Source organism: Carex rostrata, chromosome 13 (assembly GCF_964058835.1).
Source record: "Carex rostrata chromosome 13, lpCarRost1.2, whole genome shotgun sequence".
In the NCBI taxonomy this organism is placed as follows: Eukaryota; Viridiplantae; Streptophyta; class Magnoliopsida; order Poales; family Cyperaceae; genus Carex; species Carex rostrata.
Window position 1 is genome coordinate 9420718 of NC_135930.1, and position 20497 is coordinate 9441214.

General features: G+C 32.1%; 1 protein-coding gene across 1 annotated transcript; it reads right to left on the reverse strand.

The window, feature by feature from the left end:
- Positions 1-5499: 5499 nt before the first annotated feature.
- Positions 5500-8481, reverse strand: LOC144564648 (EKC/KEOPS complex subunit tprkb-like protein). The gene is made up of 6 exons (XM_078314250.1): positions 8268-8481; positions 7659-7725; positions 7242-7364; positions 6602-6685; positions 6206-6292; positions 5500-5892 (listed from the first exon to the last, which is right to left on the reverse strand). Exons 1-6 carry the CDS (start codon positions 8336-8338, stop codon positions 5806-5808), a joined length of 519 nt encoding a protein of 172 aa, XP_078170376.1. The 5' UTR covers positions 8339-8481; the 3' UTR covers positions 5500-5805.
- Positions 8482-20497: the final 12016 nt, after the last annotated feature.

The following is a 20497-nucleotide window of genomic DNA, read 5'->3' on the forward strand; positions in this document are numbered from 1 at the left end:
TGAATTATTTGAATTAGGTAAGTGTACTTTTAACCACTACACACTTTTTAGTCACTAATATTAAGGGTCTAATCGGAAATAATGGTTAAAGAGATTTATTATTTGAACAGAATAAGAATTAAATAGATAGTTTTAAAATGATATTGCTTGATCAGAAGTACAATTTTGAGAAGAAAGATTCAGTATAAATGAGAAGAAAATCCTCCACAATCTTCATTCAATTTACAATATATTTTTAGAAGAGAAAATGTTCTTGCCCATCCTGTTTTGTCCACAGACTACTTTCTAACGCGTTTTAACTGTCAAACTCCAATGACCTGATCCATTTTCTAACGAGTTTTCACGGTTGCCCGTCCCCACCAACACGATTTCCTTAAATAAACCTTCCTTCCTCACCAGCAATTCCTTTTTACAAATTTTCGATCTCTCCGCTGACTCTTTTCTCTTCTAATCTCTCTCCCCGTTCTCTTTTCTCACCATTCTTATGGATTCAGATATGATCTCGCCCCGTTTACACACTAGCTTTTGCCCGTTTCTTTTGCATCAAGATCTGATCTCGACCGAAACATACTTTCTGCTCTTTCCGAAATCTCTCTTCCGATTATCAAATCATCACATCGACCTTTACTTCTGCCTCTAAAACACCATTGCAATATCGAATATGAAGAATTAATGAAGAATCGATGCTAACTCGGTTGACAATGGAGCAAGAGGAAGAGAGACATTAACTTGCTCAGAGAAGAACGGTCTGGAGCATATTCCTTCTATTGATTTGAATTGATAATCATGATTTCCTTGCTTCTATTGAAGTTTCATTTGAATTGATGTAGTCTCAGGCGTGTATGCATTATATGAACATTGATTTGAATTTTAATTGTATCATTTACTGTTCAATAACAAATCTCGCATTATCTGATGGTCTGATTTGAAATGCATAATTCGTTTTCTTTATGTCGTTGTTTTGAATTGTTTGATGTACGAAATTACATGATTCTATATTTTGTTTTACAGTATTCGATTTCACCTTCGAAAGAAGAACATGACGGGATTTTGTCGTCTCTAAAGTAGTCAATTAACATATACCACTTTAGATCTGGTGAAATATGTAGAGTATTTTTACAGGATATAGTTCACATTTTTACATGATATATGCACTATTTTATAGTATCTATTATTATTGGTATTTATAGGTTTACAGTATATAGTTCACAATTTTACATGATATAGTTCACTGTTTTACATGATACATAGAGTGTTTTATAGAATATAATTCACAGTTTTACAGTACCTATATGTAATAAATCCAATTTGTTACATTGTTTATTTTATTTGTATGCAGGATGATATCTCGAAAGAACGTGTGGTTCTTGTGATGATGCTTCTTACTCATCCCAACAATGAATAGAGGAGATTTTTAATGTAGAAGTTTTATCTTTCCATAATTTTTTTTTATGATATTCTGGATGTTAAATGATATAATTAGGTTTGTTGTTTTGTGGTGAATATTGTGGTTTGTATTGAACAGATGTTGTGTGTGGTGAATATTATTGTTTTGTTGAAGAGATGATGTATGTATGTTTAGATTCATAAATTTTACAGTATACATGGAATTAATTTATAGTTTACATTTAGAAATTTTACAGTATTGATTGTTTATAGGTTATATGTTTTGTGTTTTGAAATTTTGTATTTTTTATATTTTATTTTATTCTTTTCATATGCTTATTTTACATTATTGAAAATTTATAGTTTTTACGTTTTGTTTTCACAGTTTAAATTAACAATTTTACAGTATTGAAAATTTATATTTTTTTAAATTGTATTTTAATCGTTTTTATCTGCTAATTTTACATTATAGTTTTTACTTTTTATTTTTACAATTTTACAGTATTAAAAATTGACAATTTTAAAATTTTATTTGATATGCTAATTTACAATTTTGTAATTTTATAGTTTTCACCTTGTGATTTCACAGTTTAATTTGATAATTTTACAGTATTGAAATTTTTTTTTTAACATTATATTTTATCGTTTTCATTTGTGAATTTTGCATGTCTGTAATTTTATAGTTTGTACATTTTATTTTTATAGGTAAAGTGGTCAATTTTACAATATTCAATATTTTGATGATTTATTTTTGTGTTCATTAAATCGAGAAAAATTAATTTTGCCTTTTTATCACATTTTTTGTCAAAATAACTGTTAATAACTAACATTAACTGCCAATAACATCCTATAACTGCAATTTCTGAAAGTACAGTTTGAAAGTACAATTTTTTTGTCATGTTGTGCAAATTGCAATATGTTTTTAACTATCATGGGACCACTTCAAATAGTTGTTTGATGCTTTGTGATTAACTGATATATTTTATGTGATATATTGTATAATTATACAGCATGTAGAAGTAGGTTTACAGTATTCGTGCAAGTCAAAGCTGTGGACAAATGATAAACAAAAATCTGTGGATAATTAGACGCTTCCAAATAATGAAAATTTAGATACATTCATGGGGAGAATACCAACTAATAATATTCCTTTATTTATGGTAAATCATTCAAATTGGGGTTATTGGGGACACATCAAAGTTTGCCTTAAAAATTAAAATGCCACATTATAGGTTGTGGTTTATTCCATATTGGGAAACCGTTCTTTGTGGATTCAAGAATAATAGTTAGTGGCTTAGTGTCGGGAAGCTCTACAAGGTAAGAAGATATTATTTTCCCTTCTTGGCATCCTTCTATAAATAAGTCTCAGTACAGAAGTCCTTTGTCTCATTAAAAACCTCTCTCTCAGTATATCTATACATCTTTCTCTGTTCCTCTCTATACACCATCAACCCCTACACTTCTCCAGAGACATAAACAGAGAGATTCATGTAGAGTTCTCACTTTCTCTCTCTCCATAATTTCTCACGGAGAGATGTATATATGCCTTATTAGTTGTTTATGCACATATATGGTATGAGAAGGCAGGGATGATAGGATGTGGTGCATGATGCTGTTGACAGAAGATAGAGAGCACAGAGGATGAGATGCTCACAAGGGTACGCATCGCATTCCTTCGCGCTCTCTATGCTTCTGTCATCACCTTAAATCCTTCTCTCTCGCTGGCTCTCTTTCATACTTTGCATAGTTAATACTAATTTCTTATTAATATTTCTATGCCACCGGTGTCTTTTAAATAAGATTGTTTTAATTTATTGATCTGTCCACGTCACCGGTCTCTTTCATATCTTGCTTGGCTTTTCTTTCTTTCTTTCTTTCTTTCTTTCTTTGTTTTTTTTTTCTTTTTGAAGAACGCATGGTAGACAGACTATATTGTGTCCTACTTACTAATTATTTTTTTTAAGATTAGTGGCATTAAATGCATGCACACTAACAATTTCATTCATAAAAAAAAGACTTACAATGGGTCAAATAGCCCTTCTTCTTAGATCTAAACTCATTTATTATTATGAAATCACGTAAACTACTCTAATCAACTAATCATATTTATCTATTCTAAAAAATACCCTATTATATCTTTCACCATATCTATTTATGACCGGATTCGCTTTCGTCCGACAGCTGCCGTACTTCGATGGCCGAATTTGCCGCGCTCTGATCAAGATGGAAGTAAAAACTCTACACTTCAAGCTCCGACGATACCGCACTCTCGACTCCGATCGATTCCGCTTGACTTAGCTCCCTCCCCTCCCCTCTCCCTCATTCTCTTCTCCGCTTGAGGAGATAGAGAAGAGAGAGAGGGAAGGATATCGCTATTTTTTTTTTTTTTTTTTTCTGTTATGCATGCTTTTATTGATCTGTCCAAGGGGTATTGGCTTACAACCTGCAGGTAATGTTATCCTGCAATTTCTTTTGCAGAATTCTATATACACTATTTCATCTTTTAATCTCAGTTGATGTACTGTTCAATCTTCTTAGTTCCTTGAATCTTTCAGTATAGTAGACTTTCTTTATTTTGATTCACACTATCAACCCAGGATAAAGATTGAACAAAAAAAAAAAAAACTTTGAGGGGTTGATTAAGACATAAAAATGTTTTCTTTTAATATAAATAAGAGTGAAGGTTCATGTTGCAGGTTAATCAATATGGCGGATTGATTTAGGGAGTACACGGACAATATTTTAAATTTATAATCTCAAATCTCAACAACTGATGAGAGAATTGATTCTAAAAAAAATTCCAGAAAAAAAATATGCTCATATATAGAACTAGCTAGTTTTATCATCTTCAAAAGATGCATACATATGCTCATTTATATTCTGCATGGCGGACTTTAGCATGAGAGAGATTTGATGAGTCTTAATCTGTTTTTATTGAGACAAGCTAGTCACCTCACAAAGTAAAATGTTTGAGACAAAAATAGACAGATAAAATGATTGAGACAAATCGACACTAACAAACAACTATGATTGACAAATAAAATGATTGAAACAAAGTCAACACTCAACCCACTCTGTTTGACAAAGTAAAATGATTGAGACAAAGTCAACACAAAATAAACAGCTGTATTTATATACAAGATATTCTTTATAGATATATCCTAGTCCTATATGCTTGAATATTGAAATATTGCCTGCTGCTCAAGTTGAATTGAATATTCTAAAATATGTGCTTGGATGAGGTGAAAATAGAGATGTGCAATTCAAGACAAGAGAGTGCTTTGCCAATGAATTATGAGTTGCTTCCGATAACTGTTTGTACTTTGTAGTCACAATGCTTGTTTTTGGTTTTGGTTTTTATTATTATTATTATTTTGCAAATTTAGCAATCTTATATGACTAGTGTAGCGAGCATGTAATATTTTGCCTCTGTAGGTTTAGAGATAAGTAGCTCCATTAATTAATAGCCTTATTTACAACTGTTTTTGTTCAGCATAAGGATGTAGCCTCTGTTAATTACTGGAAATTTTAAAACATATTAGTGGAGCAATTAAGTACTTGATAATTACTAACCTTATTAACTCTTGTTTACTGTTTTTGTCCTACTGCAAATTCTTACATATACTCTCTTGAAATTTTTAACTTGTAATCATGGACTAAACTGGATGGGCACTTGGCTGATAACAAGCTATAAAAAGCCATGACATTTCTATGAATAATTATCTTGTTTTCGCATCAGTATTGAAAGAAAAAGATCAATTGTAACAGACCATAGTTTGTTATATGAAAATATACCAATTTGCGAGCTAATTATTGTCACAAAAAAGAACTTGGCTAAAATTATGTTCTCACAAAAGAGAGAGAGAGAGAGTGAAAACAGTACTTCAGTTACTACTGGATTGCAGCTTTCATCAATAAGAAAATAATACTTTATGGTTATCATGGCTAACTCAACTCAATAAGGTAACAGGTATACTATGAAGCCTCCAAGCATTTCCACAATGCTCAGAAAAGCAATCACAATGCTTTTAAAAGGCACCAACACCAATTGTGGAGGCTCCAAACATTTACTAGAATGCTCCATTATTACAACGTAAAAAAATAGAGCACTTCGGAGACGAGGAACGGAGCCTCTAATACTTGACAGATCAAAAGGATCTCATTACCAGCACATGGAACTTTTCTTTTTTCTTTTCTCTTCTCAGATAGAAATGAATCAGTTCAAGAGTTCAACACTTGTTTCCCAAGTGCATCTAATGAAATTAAGGACCAAAACAGGGTAGAATAACATGACAGAAACAAACTAATATATCCCAAGATAGTGCCTCAAATTTTGAAACACAAACAATGTAAGTAACAATAGGAAATACCAGGCAATACTACAAAAAGATAACTAAAGATGACGCCATATTATACTAGTCAAAGAGCATCTATGGCCGCTATGCGACAAGTGATTGCATCAGATATTGAAGAGATGGCCAACTCCTGTGGAGGTACTTTATAGTGCTGGAAAAGAACCAAAGTACAAGAAAGATAAATAATGTATGATGCACGAGAAAAATGAGAAATACATCATATTGGCAATTACATGAGAATATCTTATATGCCATTCCTTGATCCATAACCAATTGTCTTAAAGATATGTTCAAATTGCTGCATTGTCTGGTTGATGAGCAAGAGAGGGTAGTTTGGATATTATGGAGATGTATGTACAGGATAAAAGTGCAAGATATATTCAGGGGGAATACAAGTTATTTTGAGGTTTTGAAAGGATATTCATAAAACATTCCAATCAAATGAGGTAAGTAAAAGAATGAACCTTCAGTATTTGGTCTCGGTTTGATCTTGGTTCAAGTTCTTCCAGATCAATTTCCTTACCATTAATAAGATTTGCTACCAATGCCATCTACCACAAAAAATAAATGTAGAAATAAGCACACAACAGTCTAATGAAATTCAGCATTATTGTTTTTTTTAGATCTGTAACCGAGTAAAGGGGTGCTTGAGCCTTTGTAATCAAGTTTGATGAAAGAAGACCTAAAAGGAGGCATTATAAGCACCCTCCGTAAGTATCTTAATACTCAGTTGAAACATCTATAAGCTGATCCATATTAACACAGCAAATGTTACATCTGTATTTAAGACTTTTTTAATATGTAGATTTAGTGAAAACAGGATACTATGTGCAACCTAAAAAAGAGGTTCAAAAGTGAACCTCATCATCAGTGGCATTGAAACGTGCAGCAAGGATGTAGCTCGTCTGGTCAGAAATGCCACACCTCTTCAATGACTCCCTTATCTAAAGATTAAACAATTTCTATTAAACTAAATTCATAGCAACAATATTCTATCCGTCATTACAGAGCATGGATATATTGTACATGCCATTGTAAGAAATGTAAAACATTTCTCAATTCACATATATAGAAGATAGAAGTTTGTGCACAGACCCCGATTATCCTCCTAACTTCTGTTTTCAAGAGTGAAGAAAACCAGTTTCATTTTCAGAAAAAATGGCAATTATGAGGATCTGACACAAGTTGCCATGAGTTTCCCCAAGTAAGAATATATTTGAGGTTTTATGACTTCGCTAACTATAAGGAACGTTTTGATAGGGACCACCACGCTTTCTGAAATATAAATAATAACCCTCATCCCTTGCTTTTTTTCCTCAGGAACCAGTGATAAAGAGGGTGATTTTGAAATATTATAAAATATAGGTAGGTACAATTACTGGAGACAAAACAAGAAGTAATTCCTGTAGTTTGTAGTGTCATACAAGATATTTTCAGGTTTTACAGGCTTAGGTGGAAATTTTTTCCAATAATAAATTCTTAACTGAGGGATCTCATTACATGCTTAGATGCCGCATAGTTATAAACAAGCTCGGAATGGAGAGTTCGGGTAGTGAGAGACTCCCTTGATTTGGATACCAGTGCCTTGTGAGCAGCCGCCAAAACAGGGAAGATATCTAATACCTGTATTCCAAAGTTAGAACCCAAATTACCTGTGGTTATAAAAAATATAGACACAAGATTCTAGATGTCACTTGTTTCAACAGTATATCAATCATCCTTACAGCATGCGTGGCTAGTACCATATACAGGGACATGTTAAAAACTAGGTTTCCATGTTGTACTTAATTGTTATGTGACTTGTGTTAATGCATCAGTTGCATATAGTACGTATGATAATCCAGATTACCATAGTGACCCTGATAATCTATTAAAAGTAAGATTATACTGTGTTATGTATAGATACAAATTTTGTACCAGTGATGCATTGAGAAGAGCTACTTCAGGTTCCATTTTACCAGATTGCATTAATTCAACAAGTTCCCTAACAATATAGATAAACAATCATTAGTCAACTGTGAAACTCAACACAGACTACTCGGCACATAAGTTACCAGTTCAGATAAGAATTACACAACATCAATGGCTTACTAATATTACAACTTGCGTTACTAGAAAGACTTAGTTACAATCTGGTTGTGACATGTTATCCTTTGCACCTAGTGTAACAAATTAAACAAGTTAACAATCTTAACGTAGGCCGTAGGGGCAGAATCCACTGATTCATGTAAATTTGTCGCATTTATTATTGAGTAGAAATCAGTCAGGTCCAATTGTGGATCATCACTGTCATATTGTCAATCTTAGTTGGGTAGGATGGACATTAGAAATAATGCTTTCTCTATGATTCCCAAATGACCATTTGATTGAGGGTATAGCCTTTTCACTAACATATCAAACACACATGACCCAATCAGAACACCTCCGCCTTAATTTGTGTTCTTTAGTTGCTTTCCGTGAGCGAAATCACATTAGGTACCCTTGTAATTGTTCCCAAAAGAATAAAAGAAAAAAGGAGGGAAGTACTTGCTATTGGTGACATCGGCGTAGAGGGCTACTGACAAAGTACTGTCTCCTGCCACTTGGAACACCTTCATTGTTTCGCGTGCTGTACCGTAGACTCCAGAGGAAGAGAGTATGGAGTGGGTCTGGCTGAACTAAGGATTTTGGGGGGTGTTTGGATGAGCGACGGAGAGGAAAGGGTTTTAGGGAAGATTCGGAAGGAGATGAAAATCCTGACCGTCCATTACTGGCAATCGGATTGAGGTTTCTCCGTTTTCGTTATTAATTATGAACCAATTAACCGAAAAACGAAATTATTTTGTCTAAATTTGCATTCCCGGAAATTACCCTCAATTTTACATCGGAAAAAAGTTGGGCCGTTGGATGACTAATTGGGCCGGAAGCCTAAGAAATCTTTCTGCCTAACAATAAGCCCACACTTGTAAAAATCTATTGGAGCCCAGGAGCCTGTTGGGTCCAATTGCGATGTCTGATAAAGAAAAAGAACGCTTATAATTAAGAAGAGACCACCTGTATCTGGTAATAGATACACATTCAAAAAGGACTTCATATGCTATGAATCTGATCTATAAGTACCATAATATTTCTCTTTATATCCGGACCGTCCAATTAAAATTCAAGTCAATTCGGTCATTGGTATACTAAAATGAATGGGCTCCTTTAATATTCATGTGCGAACGCCGAACAGTCATGATCTGAACATAAATATTATGTTACCTGTAGCTAATATGAATTTCAAAAGGAGGGAGATAGATCAACTTACTAATAATATTAGCTGGACCCCTCACCGTGGCTAGGGGAGGGGAAAGTTTTGTCGTTTATTTCTGGACCTGCTGGCTGCTGCTTTTTTCTTGTAATAGCAAGTTCTTTTTATGTTTTCGGCTATTGCGTGCGTGAAACTTCAAAGCCTTTGGGTTTTGGTTTTAACCTTTAAATTTCAGCCATTGCTGTTCATAGACCACCAATAATTGTAATGCATTCCTGGGGCACAAGAGCTAGTGAACTACCAGCTTTTTTATTGGGGCATAAGTACATAATTAACCTAAGCAGCCGGATAATATTTTGGAAGTGTTTGGTAGAAACAGAAAATAAAATACAAAAATAATATTTATTTCAAGTGAGAGCCGGATAAAGGTTATTTTCTTATTTTCTTTATTTTAATTATCTTGAACGAACTAATTATAAAAAAAAAAAAACTTAACCTTGAGACTTGAGAGCATGTAAGGAAACACTTGTTTCATTCTTGCTCGTCTTCTATTTTACATGCTCCAATTTTGTTTGGAAAAAAAAACATCTTTGGGTTTAGGGGTGGCAACGAATCGAACTTACCTTAGGTTTGAGTTTGGTTTGAATAAGATTCGAATCGAACCTGGTTTGATTCGTTTCTAACTGAATTCATTTTGAATCGAATTAATTGCGAACTACACATTTTTCGAATCAAATCCGAATCGAATCACGAACTAAATTATTTTTTAGCAGCCCTAGTTATGCCGGTAGTTTATACATTAATTTTTTCTTGCAGGACAAAATTCACATGACTTCCTTTTACCGGTATAAAATGAGTGTTTTTAAGTTGAAAATTTGTGCATGAAAAAATACATCACAACAAATAATCGTAAAAAGAGAATTAAGTACAAGAATTGAAATATGCAGTAAAACAAGTAATCGTATCTCGAGTGCTCACTCGATCAAACCCTCGATCGGACCATTTAATGAAGTGAGAATCCCAAAAGGTAGGGAGGAGAGACAGCCGAAGAGAGAGGAGAGACAGCCGTCTAGGCCGGAGAGAGGAGTGACGACTGGAGAGACAACCAGTCGCTGAGAGCGTCGGCTAGGTTTTAGAGCGAGAGGGAGAGTGAGTTAGGGAGAGGCGGAGAGAGAACTAGATTATTGGGATTTGAGAATGAGGGAGCATCGGCTAAGTTATGACTCTCTATCTTTGATTTTAATTTCATCAGGTAAATGAACGGTCGATATTATTATGAGATTCGAACCATAAAAGTTCACGAACGCATTTCGATCGAACTAGGCTAGGTTTGAGTTTGGTTTGAATTAATTTTGAACCGAACCTAATTTGATTCGTTTCAATTCGAACCTATTTCGAATCGAATTAAACTCGAATCAAATCCGAATCGAATCACGACCTACGAATTCTTTTGCCGGTCCTACTTGGGTTCTTTAATTAGAAAAAAAAAATATATATATATATATCTTTCAGGAAGAGACCATGTTGTCATATTCATGGGAAAAAGAAGTGTTAGAATATTGCTACAGCAAGGTGACAACTGATGGAAACATAACATCAAAAATAATAAATTGCACGTGGGGCCCAGAACTGTTGAGGTTGGCACAATGTCCTTATCTAGGCTACTTCCATACGACTTGTAATGTAGCTTATAAATTGAAATAATAAAATAAAATGTAGCTTATATATAACTGATTGCGTATTGCCTAGGGGTGAGTAAATCGCTCATAACTCGCTCATTAAAAGCTCGTCTAAACTCGCTCATTTATCCGCTCATTTAAACTCGCTCATTAACAACTCGCTCATTTACTTAATGAGCGAGCATGAGCATGACCCAACTCGCTCATAACTCGCTCATTAAGAATTTGCCACATCTAATCCCTGCCACATTTAATCCTATGTAATTATGTGTAACATCAACCTTGCCTCATTAAGATTGATAGATAGTGAACATAGTTTCATATTTAATCCTGTGTAATATAGTGAGCACAATATAACATTTAATCCTGTGTAATATACTAATATTCATAGTTTCATATTCATTTTTTTTTGTAAATCGGCAGAACCAAAACCTCCGCCTAAAGCCCAAAACAAGTAATAGTCATAACAACTCATTTAAATGAATTATGACAATTTGTTGGGGATTTTGTTATGTTGACTTTTAACAAATTTTGTTATGCGTGGGCACACTATATAATTTTGTTTTGAGTCATAAGTCATAACTCGTGAGCCGCTCATAACTCGCTCATTAAAAGCTTGCTCATTTACAACTCGCTCATTTATCCGCTCATTTAAACTCGCTCATTAACAACTCGCTCATTTACTTAATGAGCGAGCATGAGCATACCCTAACTCGCTCATGCTCGCTCATTAATCACCCCTAGTATTGCCTAACTGCTTCTCTTCCACTTCCTCTGCTAGTTATGTACATTTGATGTCTCGAGTCCAATCCAGGAACTGGACACATCCAGCGTGCAATTAGTTAATCCCAATTAATGTTGCAAGTTATATTCATTACTTGATTTGATTGGCACATGCAATTGGTTTAAGATAATAGAGTTAATCATAGTTAAGCAAAACACCGAGGACATCCAAAGTCCATGCTGTTGATTAATTAAAGGAAAAAAAAAATCCATGCCTTGCATGAAATTGATTTATATATAATTAATAGTTTGACAAATTGACCATTCAACAAACAAAATCAAGAAATTGAATATGATCTAAATAATGCAGCAATATTTTATCTCATTTTAAATAATCCATAATTCTTTGAGCCCATCTTTTTTGTTGGAACAAAATTTATTTAATACAAATCCAAACATTTCTGAATTGATTGGCAAAAAATATTTAGTCACATTTTTAAAATCAAATTTTTGAAACAAGAAATTTGAAATGACAAAGCTAGACTTGGGTTATTCAAAGAAACTACGAATAGTCTAGATTTCAAATAATTTATCCTAATGATAAATTTAATTGTCAGAATCAATCACATAAAAAAAAATATAGCCAACACGAAGTATATTACAATAATCACATAATTAATGTCAGCTTTCAAAATTCACCAAATGGTTTGGCCGCTATATCCAAAGCATTATATTTTGATAACGTGTTAAAAAAGCATAAACTATTCATATATCTTGTGAAACATACTTTGAAATTCAGATCCAGCGCAATACCTGACCGTGTAGAATGAGATCTGAGTCGTCTTTTTTAGTCTGACACAAACTTAAAGCTGGTCTCTATATTCAGAGGCGGACTCATGTATAATAAATAGGATCAGTTGATTTTTATTTATTTTCAAAATTTATGTACTTATGAATGGTTTTTCTGAATAGTTTAGAATAAAATTAATGTTACAAAGTATTGTAAAATCGATCCATGTACAACATGAAATTTTATATAATTGATTATCATTCATATTTGACACTCATAACTTGAAGATGTGACTCTGTTCTTGTATATCCTCCCTACTAATAGCATGTTGAATTTTTTGGGATCCAACCCTCTATTTGTCCAAACAAGATCTAAGCCGTTCATTCAAGAGATCTCAGCCACTCATCAAAACAAATATCAATCTCAGCCTTTAATTACTAATCTCGATTTTATGTATCTTTTTTATAGTATCAAAAGTGTAAAAATCTAAATTTAACTAAAAACATACCCGTTTCAACACAACACATAATCTGAGTCATTATACTCGCCACATACTTTTCATTTTTTTTTCTCGGTTGCTGTGCGCGGAACGCGCTTTCCTTCTTCTCTTCCCGATGCAGACGCGTTAGTCTCCTCTCCTTTTTTCTCTCTCCTTCCCGAAGGACACCGACCTAGCGAAGGATTCAACCCTTTTTCCTTTCAAAATACTGAAATCCACAGTTCCGACGCGGCTCCTCTCCTTTCAAAATACCGAAATCCACAGTTCCGACCTCTCTCTCCTTTCCGCGCGACTCCTTTGATATCCCTTCCATCATGGATTCGAAATCCACAGGTAATCTCGATCCAAGTTCAATTTGACCGGCTCCTTTTTGCTATTTTGACTGCATTACCTATGTTTATCAGATCGGACTTGTAAAATTTAAAAATTGTCTCCTCTTTCGTTGTTTCAACTACTCTTTCTCATTTTATCAAGCACGTCAGCTGGTTCTTTGTTTTCCAAGAAATTAGAAGAGCAACAAAGACAGTTGGTTTGGGGTCAAATTGGACAACTTACTTGGCGTGCCACTATCCTTTATTGCCAAAATGCATCTCTCATCTCAACATATTTTGAGCCCAACCTGAGGTAGATTCAGAAAGCGACGGAATGCCATCTGTCTACAGAAAAGGGGATAGATTTGTTAAAATGTTTGTTTATTTTTTACTAAGCCTAGATATTACTTATCTGAAATTCAATCATAAACAGTAAGTAGTATAAAATCTAGCTATGTTCATATTTAATTTGATTATAATAATAACATGGCTGTCCATTGATTTTCACTATTCTCATTTTCTGAATGTTTTCAAGACAACTTTATTTCGGAATTATTTACAATTAATTATCTCCACTAATATGAATTACTAAGTGAAGACAAATAATATACTATCAAGTTCTATAGTTATTATTTGCTCTTATTATTGACTAATATATGATGAAAAAATTAAATAAAAATTAATTACATATAAAGAAAGTGATCAAAATAATATTATAATATCCGTTGCAACGCACGGACACTTAACTAGTATCTCAATAAGCACTGAATTAATTTTGATCTAATTATGTATATTCTACATGGCTAGATACCTTAGAGGATAAAGTTTGCTTTGTCTATCTCTAACTCAACGGGAGGATCACAAAAATAATATTCACTACTTGAAACGATTTCATTAGTTATGAGATTTTTAAATCTAATTTTCCCTTTATTTCTCATGCCACGCCACGATGATGGGGCCAAGACTCAAGACACAATATAAGATATTTGAGAAGAACTGGCCAGGTCAAAGAAAGAGAGAAAGTCACCGAAGACACCTCACTCTTTTCAAGAAAGAAGTAGGTTCGATTTCCGTCAAAGGCAAAAAATAGTGTGGGTAGAACTTAAGAGCAATTCTAAAAAAAAAAAAAGAAAAAAAAGAAGAAGAGAGAACTGTTAGGGAACTTGGACAGTTACAATTCATTGTGATACTGATCCCATTAGATATTGGGATCCTCTCCAACGCCACGTCATGTGGTACCTAAAGATTTTCTGATATCGTTACGGAATAGTTATAAACTAAGTACCGTGGTAGGTAGATGCTTATGTCAATGTTGCTCGTTTAATGCTACAATTGATTGCTACAAGCCATGTGATTTGCTCAGCACTTTGTTTCCCCAAAAGCTGAAACTGCAAGGGAATATTTAAAGCGGTGCTTAATTATATATGTTCCCTTTTCTTTTGTTAGTTTCGTCCCTTCTCCTCTCTTTTTATTTTGAAACATTAGCAATTAGCGTATGAGGAGGGTTCTCTATCTTTTAAATCATTTTTCTCTGTTTTTAAAGTTCGAATAGTCAATCCGAACAGTTAGATGCAATCTATATATTAGGATGTGCTTGGAGACCAAATTTTATATTTTTTGAAATTTTTTTACTATTTATTAAGCCACTTTGAAAATCGCTGATTTTTCATTTTCTGGATCATTGGATCAGCGATTTTTCAAAGTGGCTTAATAAATAGTAAAAAAATTTCAAAAAATATAAAATTTGGTCTCCAAGCACATCTTAATATATATATCGCATCTAACGGTTCGGATTGACTATTCGGACTTTGAAAACGAAGAAAAATGATAGGGTGCATTTGGGTGCATTTGAACCCTCCTCATTATTTAATAATAAAAGGAACATAAAGTTTTTGATGTCATAGATAGATCACAAAAAATATTCGAATTAAAACTTTGAACCTAATTTTTTTTTCGAATATATAATATTATTGTGTTTCAGAAAAAATTCTAACTATTCTTTCTGTTTTAAAAACCTCTGCCACTATTTCAAAAATCTAGCATACTTTTTGTTTCAGAAAAATCCAGCCACACTTCTAAAATAAAAACAATTTGAATCCGAAAAAAAATTGGTCCGAAGTTTTTTTTTTCAAATCCACATATGGCATAATAAAATGAATGCACTCTTTCTGTATTTATTTATTATTTAATAATAATAATTTCTTTAAATAAAAAATCCTCTTCTTCTTGCTCTCTCCGGCCATTTTTTTTAATACCCAAAAAAAAAAAAAAATATAAAAATAACCTCTGTTTTGGATTTTTTTCATATATGCCCTGACCGCTTGGAAACGGGGCGGGCCAAAACTTTAGCAAACCGCCCATGCAATGGGCGCTTCATGCCATTACCAAACCGCCCATATACTGGGCGGTCCACTTTTTTTTTTTTTCTTTTTTTTTTTTAAGTTTTGTTTTTTTTAAACAGAATTTTTTTTATTTTTTTTATTGAAATATTAGAAATATTGAATATATTTCTTTAAAAATAGATGGAATACAATATAATTTGATTTATTAGAAAGACTACAACAAATAACCCGGATCAATATTTTTCAGGCCGGATTTTTCGCGGCTGTAAGAAAAATTAATATATTTCTTTATGTGTTATTGGATAAAAATAAAAATGCTTAGATTCTGAGTTATTGATCCCGGTTCAAAAGTCACTTTTATGTAATCTAGAAAATATTATAATCCTTCTAGGACATTTAATTTATAAAAAGTTGTATCTATTTTGAGAATTCTTTTTGAATAACATTTATTAAATAACTTAAAGTTTTTTTTTTTCAAAAATAGATACAACTTTTTATAAATTAAATGTCCTAGAAGGATCATAATATTTTCTAGATTACATAGAAGTGACTTTTGAACCGGGATCAATAACTCGGAATCTAAGCATTTTTATTTTTGTCCAATAACACATAAAGAAATATATTAATTTTTCTTACAGTCGCGAAAAATCCAGCCTGAAAAATATTGATCCGGGTTATTTGTTGTAGTCTTTCTAATAAATCAAATTATATTGTATTCCATCTATTTTTAAAGAAATATATTCAACATTTCTAATATTTCAATACAAAAAAAAAAAAATTCTATTTAAAAAAAAACAAAACTTAAAAAAAAAAAAAAAAAAAATGGAACCCCAAACAGCCCAAGCCAGGGGCGCTTCATTTTTTATTATTTTTTTTTTTGAAAGTTTATTTTTTTTTAAAAAGAAATTTATTATTTTTATTTTATTTTTTGTATTGAAATATTAGAAATGTTGAATATATTTCTTTAAAAATAGATGGAATACAATATAATTTGATTTATTATAAAGACTACAACAAATAACCCGGATCAATATTTTTCAGGCCGGATTTTTCGCGGCTGTAAGAAAAATTAATATATTTCTTTATGTGTTATTGGACAAAAATAAAAATGCTTAGATTCCGAGTTATTGATCCCGGTTCAAAAGTCACTTCTATGTAATCTAGAAAATATTATGATCCTTCTAGGACATTTAATTTATAAAAAGTTGTATCTATTTTTGAAAAAAAATAAAAACTTTAAGTTATTTAATAATTGTTATTCAAAAAGAATTCTCAAAATAGATACAACTTTTTATAAATTAAATGTCCTAGAAGGATTATAATATTTTTTAGATTACATAGAAGTGACTTTTGAACCGGGATCAATAACTCGGAATCTAAGCATTTTTATTTTTATCCAATAACACATAAAGAAATATATTAATTTTTCTTACAGCCGCGAAAAATCCGGCCTGAAAAATATTGATCCGGGTTATTTGTTGTAGTCTTTCTAATAAATCAAATTATATTGTATTCCATCTATTTTTAAAGAAATATATTCAATATTTCTAATATTTCAATACAAAAAATAAAAAAATTTATGTTTAAAAAAAAACAAAACTTAAAAAAAAAAGAAAAAAGAAAAAGAAAAAGTGGACCGCCCAGTATGTGGGCGGTTTGGTAATGGCATGAAGCGCCCAATGCATGGGCGGTTTGCTAAAGTTTTGGCCCACCCCGTTTCCAAGCGGTCAGGGCATATATGAAAAAAACCCAAAACAGAGGTTATTTTTATATTTTTTTTTTTTTTTTGGGGTATTAAAAAAAATGGCCGTGCTCTCTCTCTCTCTCTCTCTCTCTATTTCTTCTCCTCTTTTCATTAGATAACAGATTACAGATATTAAAGGCAGTCTATAATGAGAAGCTACAATTTTTGTTTATGAATAGTTGGAAAGTTGTACAGGTATGAGAAGCTATTTAACTATTCAGTTCTATCTAACAGAAAATATTAAATATCTAACCAACACTTTTTTTTGACAAAATTATATTATCTTGTAATAATGCATATTTGGTATGAACCATATAAAGTCGCTGCTTGAAATAAGTTCTAAGAGGAGCTGTCCATAAGGAAAACTGCGTGTTAACAGTAGGAAAAGGAAATTTCGTCCAGTAAATCTTAATTGTAGAAGATAGCATTACTTAAAAAAGGAAAAAAAAAAAGGGGAAAAAAAAGAGAAATCAGGAAATTCATACAACTTGTTTAATTCGTTATTCATGATAAGGAGTAGTTAGGCTTTGGGAGATTCGTAACTTATAAATTATATAAAAGACAAGGGGAAAAAACAAACATGTACAAATGAAATTGATGTTAAAATTAACATAGCGATCAGAGGCAGAGCAACCCACAAAACCTAATTTTGATTGGATGGAATGGATAAGATTTCTCTTTCACCTTTTTCCTCTAAAATACCAATATTGCAAATCAAGGTGTGAATTTTTAAAGTATGCTTTGTTTCTTTTATAAAAGTAGCGAATTCTACCCTAAAATGCTTTGTTGTGGAATCCAAATAATTCTCTGTGGAAGACTTTGAGAACAGGCCTCAAATAAGACACTAACATTTCATACAAGGGAGAATTTCATGTATAGTCAATGAGTGAGTCTATGATACTATGTATATCACGGGTTGTTACCATGCTACGGCTCTATATTTGAGTTTTCAAATCCTAATGGTCGATCCGAACCGTTCATTTTGTTCTCCATATTAATATGTGTTTGGAGACCAAATTTTACATTTTTTGAAATTTTTTTACTATTTTTTTAGATATTTTAGAAAATCACTTGATCTGAAAATTCTGGACCATCCAAAAACAATGATTTTCAATAAATCTAAAAAAATAGTAAAAAAATTTCAAAAAATGTAAAATTTGCTCTCCAAACACATATCAAATCGTAATATGCACAGTACCATAGACTCACTCATAGTCAATTATAATACTGACATGTATAAAAAAATATTAGTTTTTTAATTGATTGATTTTGAGGATAGATGTAAGTATTTCTGAAAAATAACTTATTTGTTCTCGAAAACCAACTTAGAATACTGACATGTTACATATTTTATATTTTTTATAAATAAATGATAAAGTTGCTATTTTATAAATTTAAAATATATTTTAATAGAAAATACAATAAATAAGTAAATTTGTGAGTTTTTAACAATTGGTAAATATGATATTATAAATTTCAGAGGGGAGAATAGGTGAAATCCCCCATTCATACAATTATTTTCATTTTGTGTAAGGGCGAGAATTATAAACGATAATAATATACAATTCATCTTTAACTAATTGCTTATCATCAGCCACAATTACGGGGTGAACTGGGAAGCACGATGCCATATTTAGTAGTCATCATTAAAATGGTGCCAAATTACATTTGAAATCGTAGCAAACAAGCAAATGTTGGAACTTGGAACCATAAAATCTTCAACTCTTACTTATTTTCTTATTTACCTTTCAAGACTTTAACATATCATATTTACTTCTTAACTCTTCTCATTATTTTTTATTTCTCCCTTACTAGGGCTGCAAACGAATCGAATCGAACTTACTCTAGTTTAAATTTAATTTGAATTAATTTTGAATTAAGTTTGGTTTGATTTAATTTCGAATATTTTACGAATATTTTTACGACAAGGAAGAGTGATCATAGTCACCGAAAGTGAGAGGTGAAAGTCATTTAGGGTTTTAGAACTGAAAGCGAGGGTTACGACTTACGAGTTATGACTTATGGCTGGACGGCCTTATGATTTAACTTTTAAGTTATCAGCGAACATAAGTCATCAGCGGAAATCAACGGTTCACATTACTTTGAGATTTGAACTAGAATAGTTCGCGAACCTATTTCGAATGAACCAGGTCCAGTTTGAATTTGGTTTGAATTAATTTCGAACTATTTCAAATCAAATTTTTTACGAACTTTTTCGAATCAAACTCGAATCGAATCACAAACTACAAATTTTTTGTGCATCCCTACCCCTTACAATTAGTTCACACATTTAAATTTTAATATTTTTCATTACATCCCTCCTTTATTTCATCTCTTTCAATTAAAACAAATGAAGGCATGGGAGATAGAAGAGAGACAACGGTGGTTAGTGCATTTTAGCACCCCACTCCAAATTCAGTAGGAGTGTAGAACTAAACTCATGATCGGGTTAACTGGTTACCGAAGCACATTCTTTTTGACAATGCTCGCTTTACATTTCTTCTCTTCTTTGCTCTTCAAGGTCTCTACTTGCCTAACGCTTTCCCGACCAAGTGCAAAAAGTAACCGAGAGACCCAAACCGGCACTACAACTCGCACTCCGATTCGAATTGTTGCGAATAAAAAAACTCCACTAGAGAAGTGAAGGAGAAGCTAAAAAATGACCTCTTCTCCTCATCCTTCGCCTCACCGTTGCCTCCCTTACATACCTTTTATTTGCTTTAATTAAAGGAGATGAAATAAATGGCGGAAATATTAAAATTAAAGTATGTTGACTAAATGTAAAGGGTAAATAAGAAAGAATGAGAAGAGTTGAGAGGTAAATATAATATATTGAAGTTGATAAATAAGAAAGAGTTAAAGAGTAAACAAGAAATTAACCCAATATTTAATAGTCTTGTCTGAAAGCCACGCAAGCAAATATTGATAATTAATTAGGCATCACATTTCCTCAAAAGCCTCCCATCACAGAAGTAGCGCCGAATTTTTTATTAATATCCAAATTTAATATTAAATTTCAAAAACTAACCGCTTGACTAGTGCAATTCGAATTTTACCCTTTCCGTAAATTTTTTTTCCGGAAACAGGCCCCATTTCCGGAAAATTTTTTCCGGAAACAGATAAATTCCGGAAAACATTCCTTCGGAAAGGATCTCTGTTTCCGGAAAATTTTTTTCCGGAAATGGGAATCCGGAAATTTTTTTTACGGAACCAGGCGAAATTTTCGGAATTTTTTTTTCCGGAAATGCATTAAATTTCGTTATAAATTCGCAGAGTATTTACGGTTCGCTTTCATATCATCCGCTCTCTCTCTCACAGTAAGTTTTAATTTAATTAATTTATTATTTATTATTTATAATTTAAATTTAATTAATTTATTATTTTTAATTTAATTTATTTATATTAAATTTAAGTAATTTATAATTTTAATTTCATTAAT

What these genes read in the sequence shown, in the direction of transcription:
- LOC144564648 (XM_078314250.1), bottom strand. Translation starts at nt 8,338, where the DNA reads ATGAAGGTGTTCCAAGTGGCAGGAGACAGTACTTTGTCAGTAGCCCTC. An exon ending in ACTATGCGGCATCTAAGCAT is followed by an intron (nt 6,686 to 7,241) that starts GTAATGAGATCC and finishes TTTAATCTTTAG; the next exon opens with ATAAGGGAGTCATTGAAGAG. An exon ending in ACCGAGACCAAATACTGAAG is followed by an intron (nt 5,893 to 6,205) that starts GTTCATTCTTTT and finishes GTTCTTTTCCAG; the next exon opens with CACTATAAAGTACCTCCACA.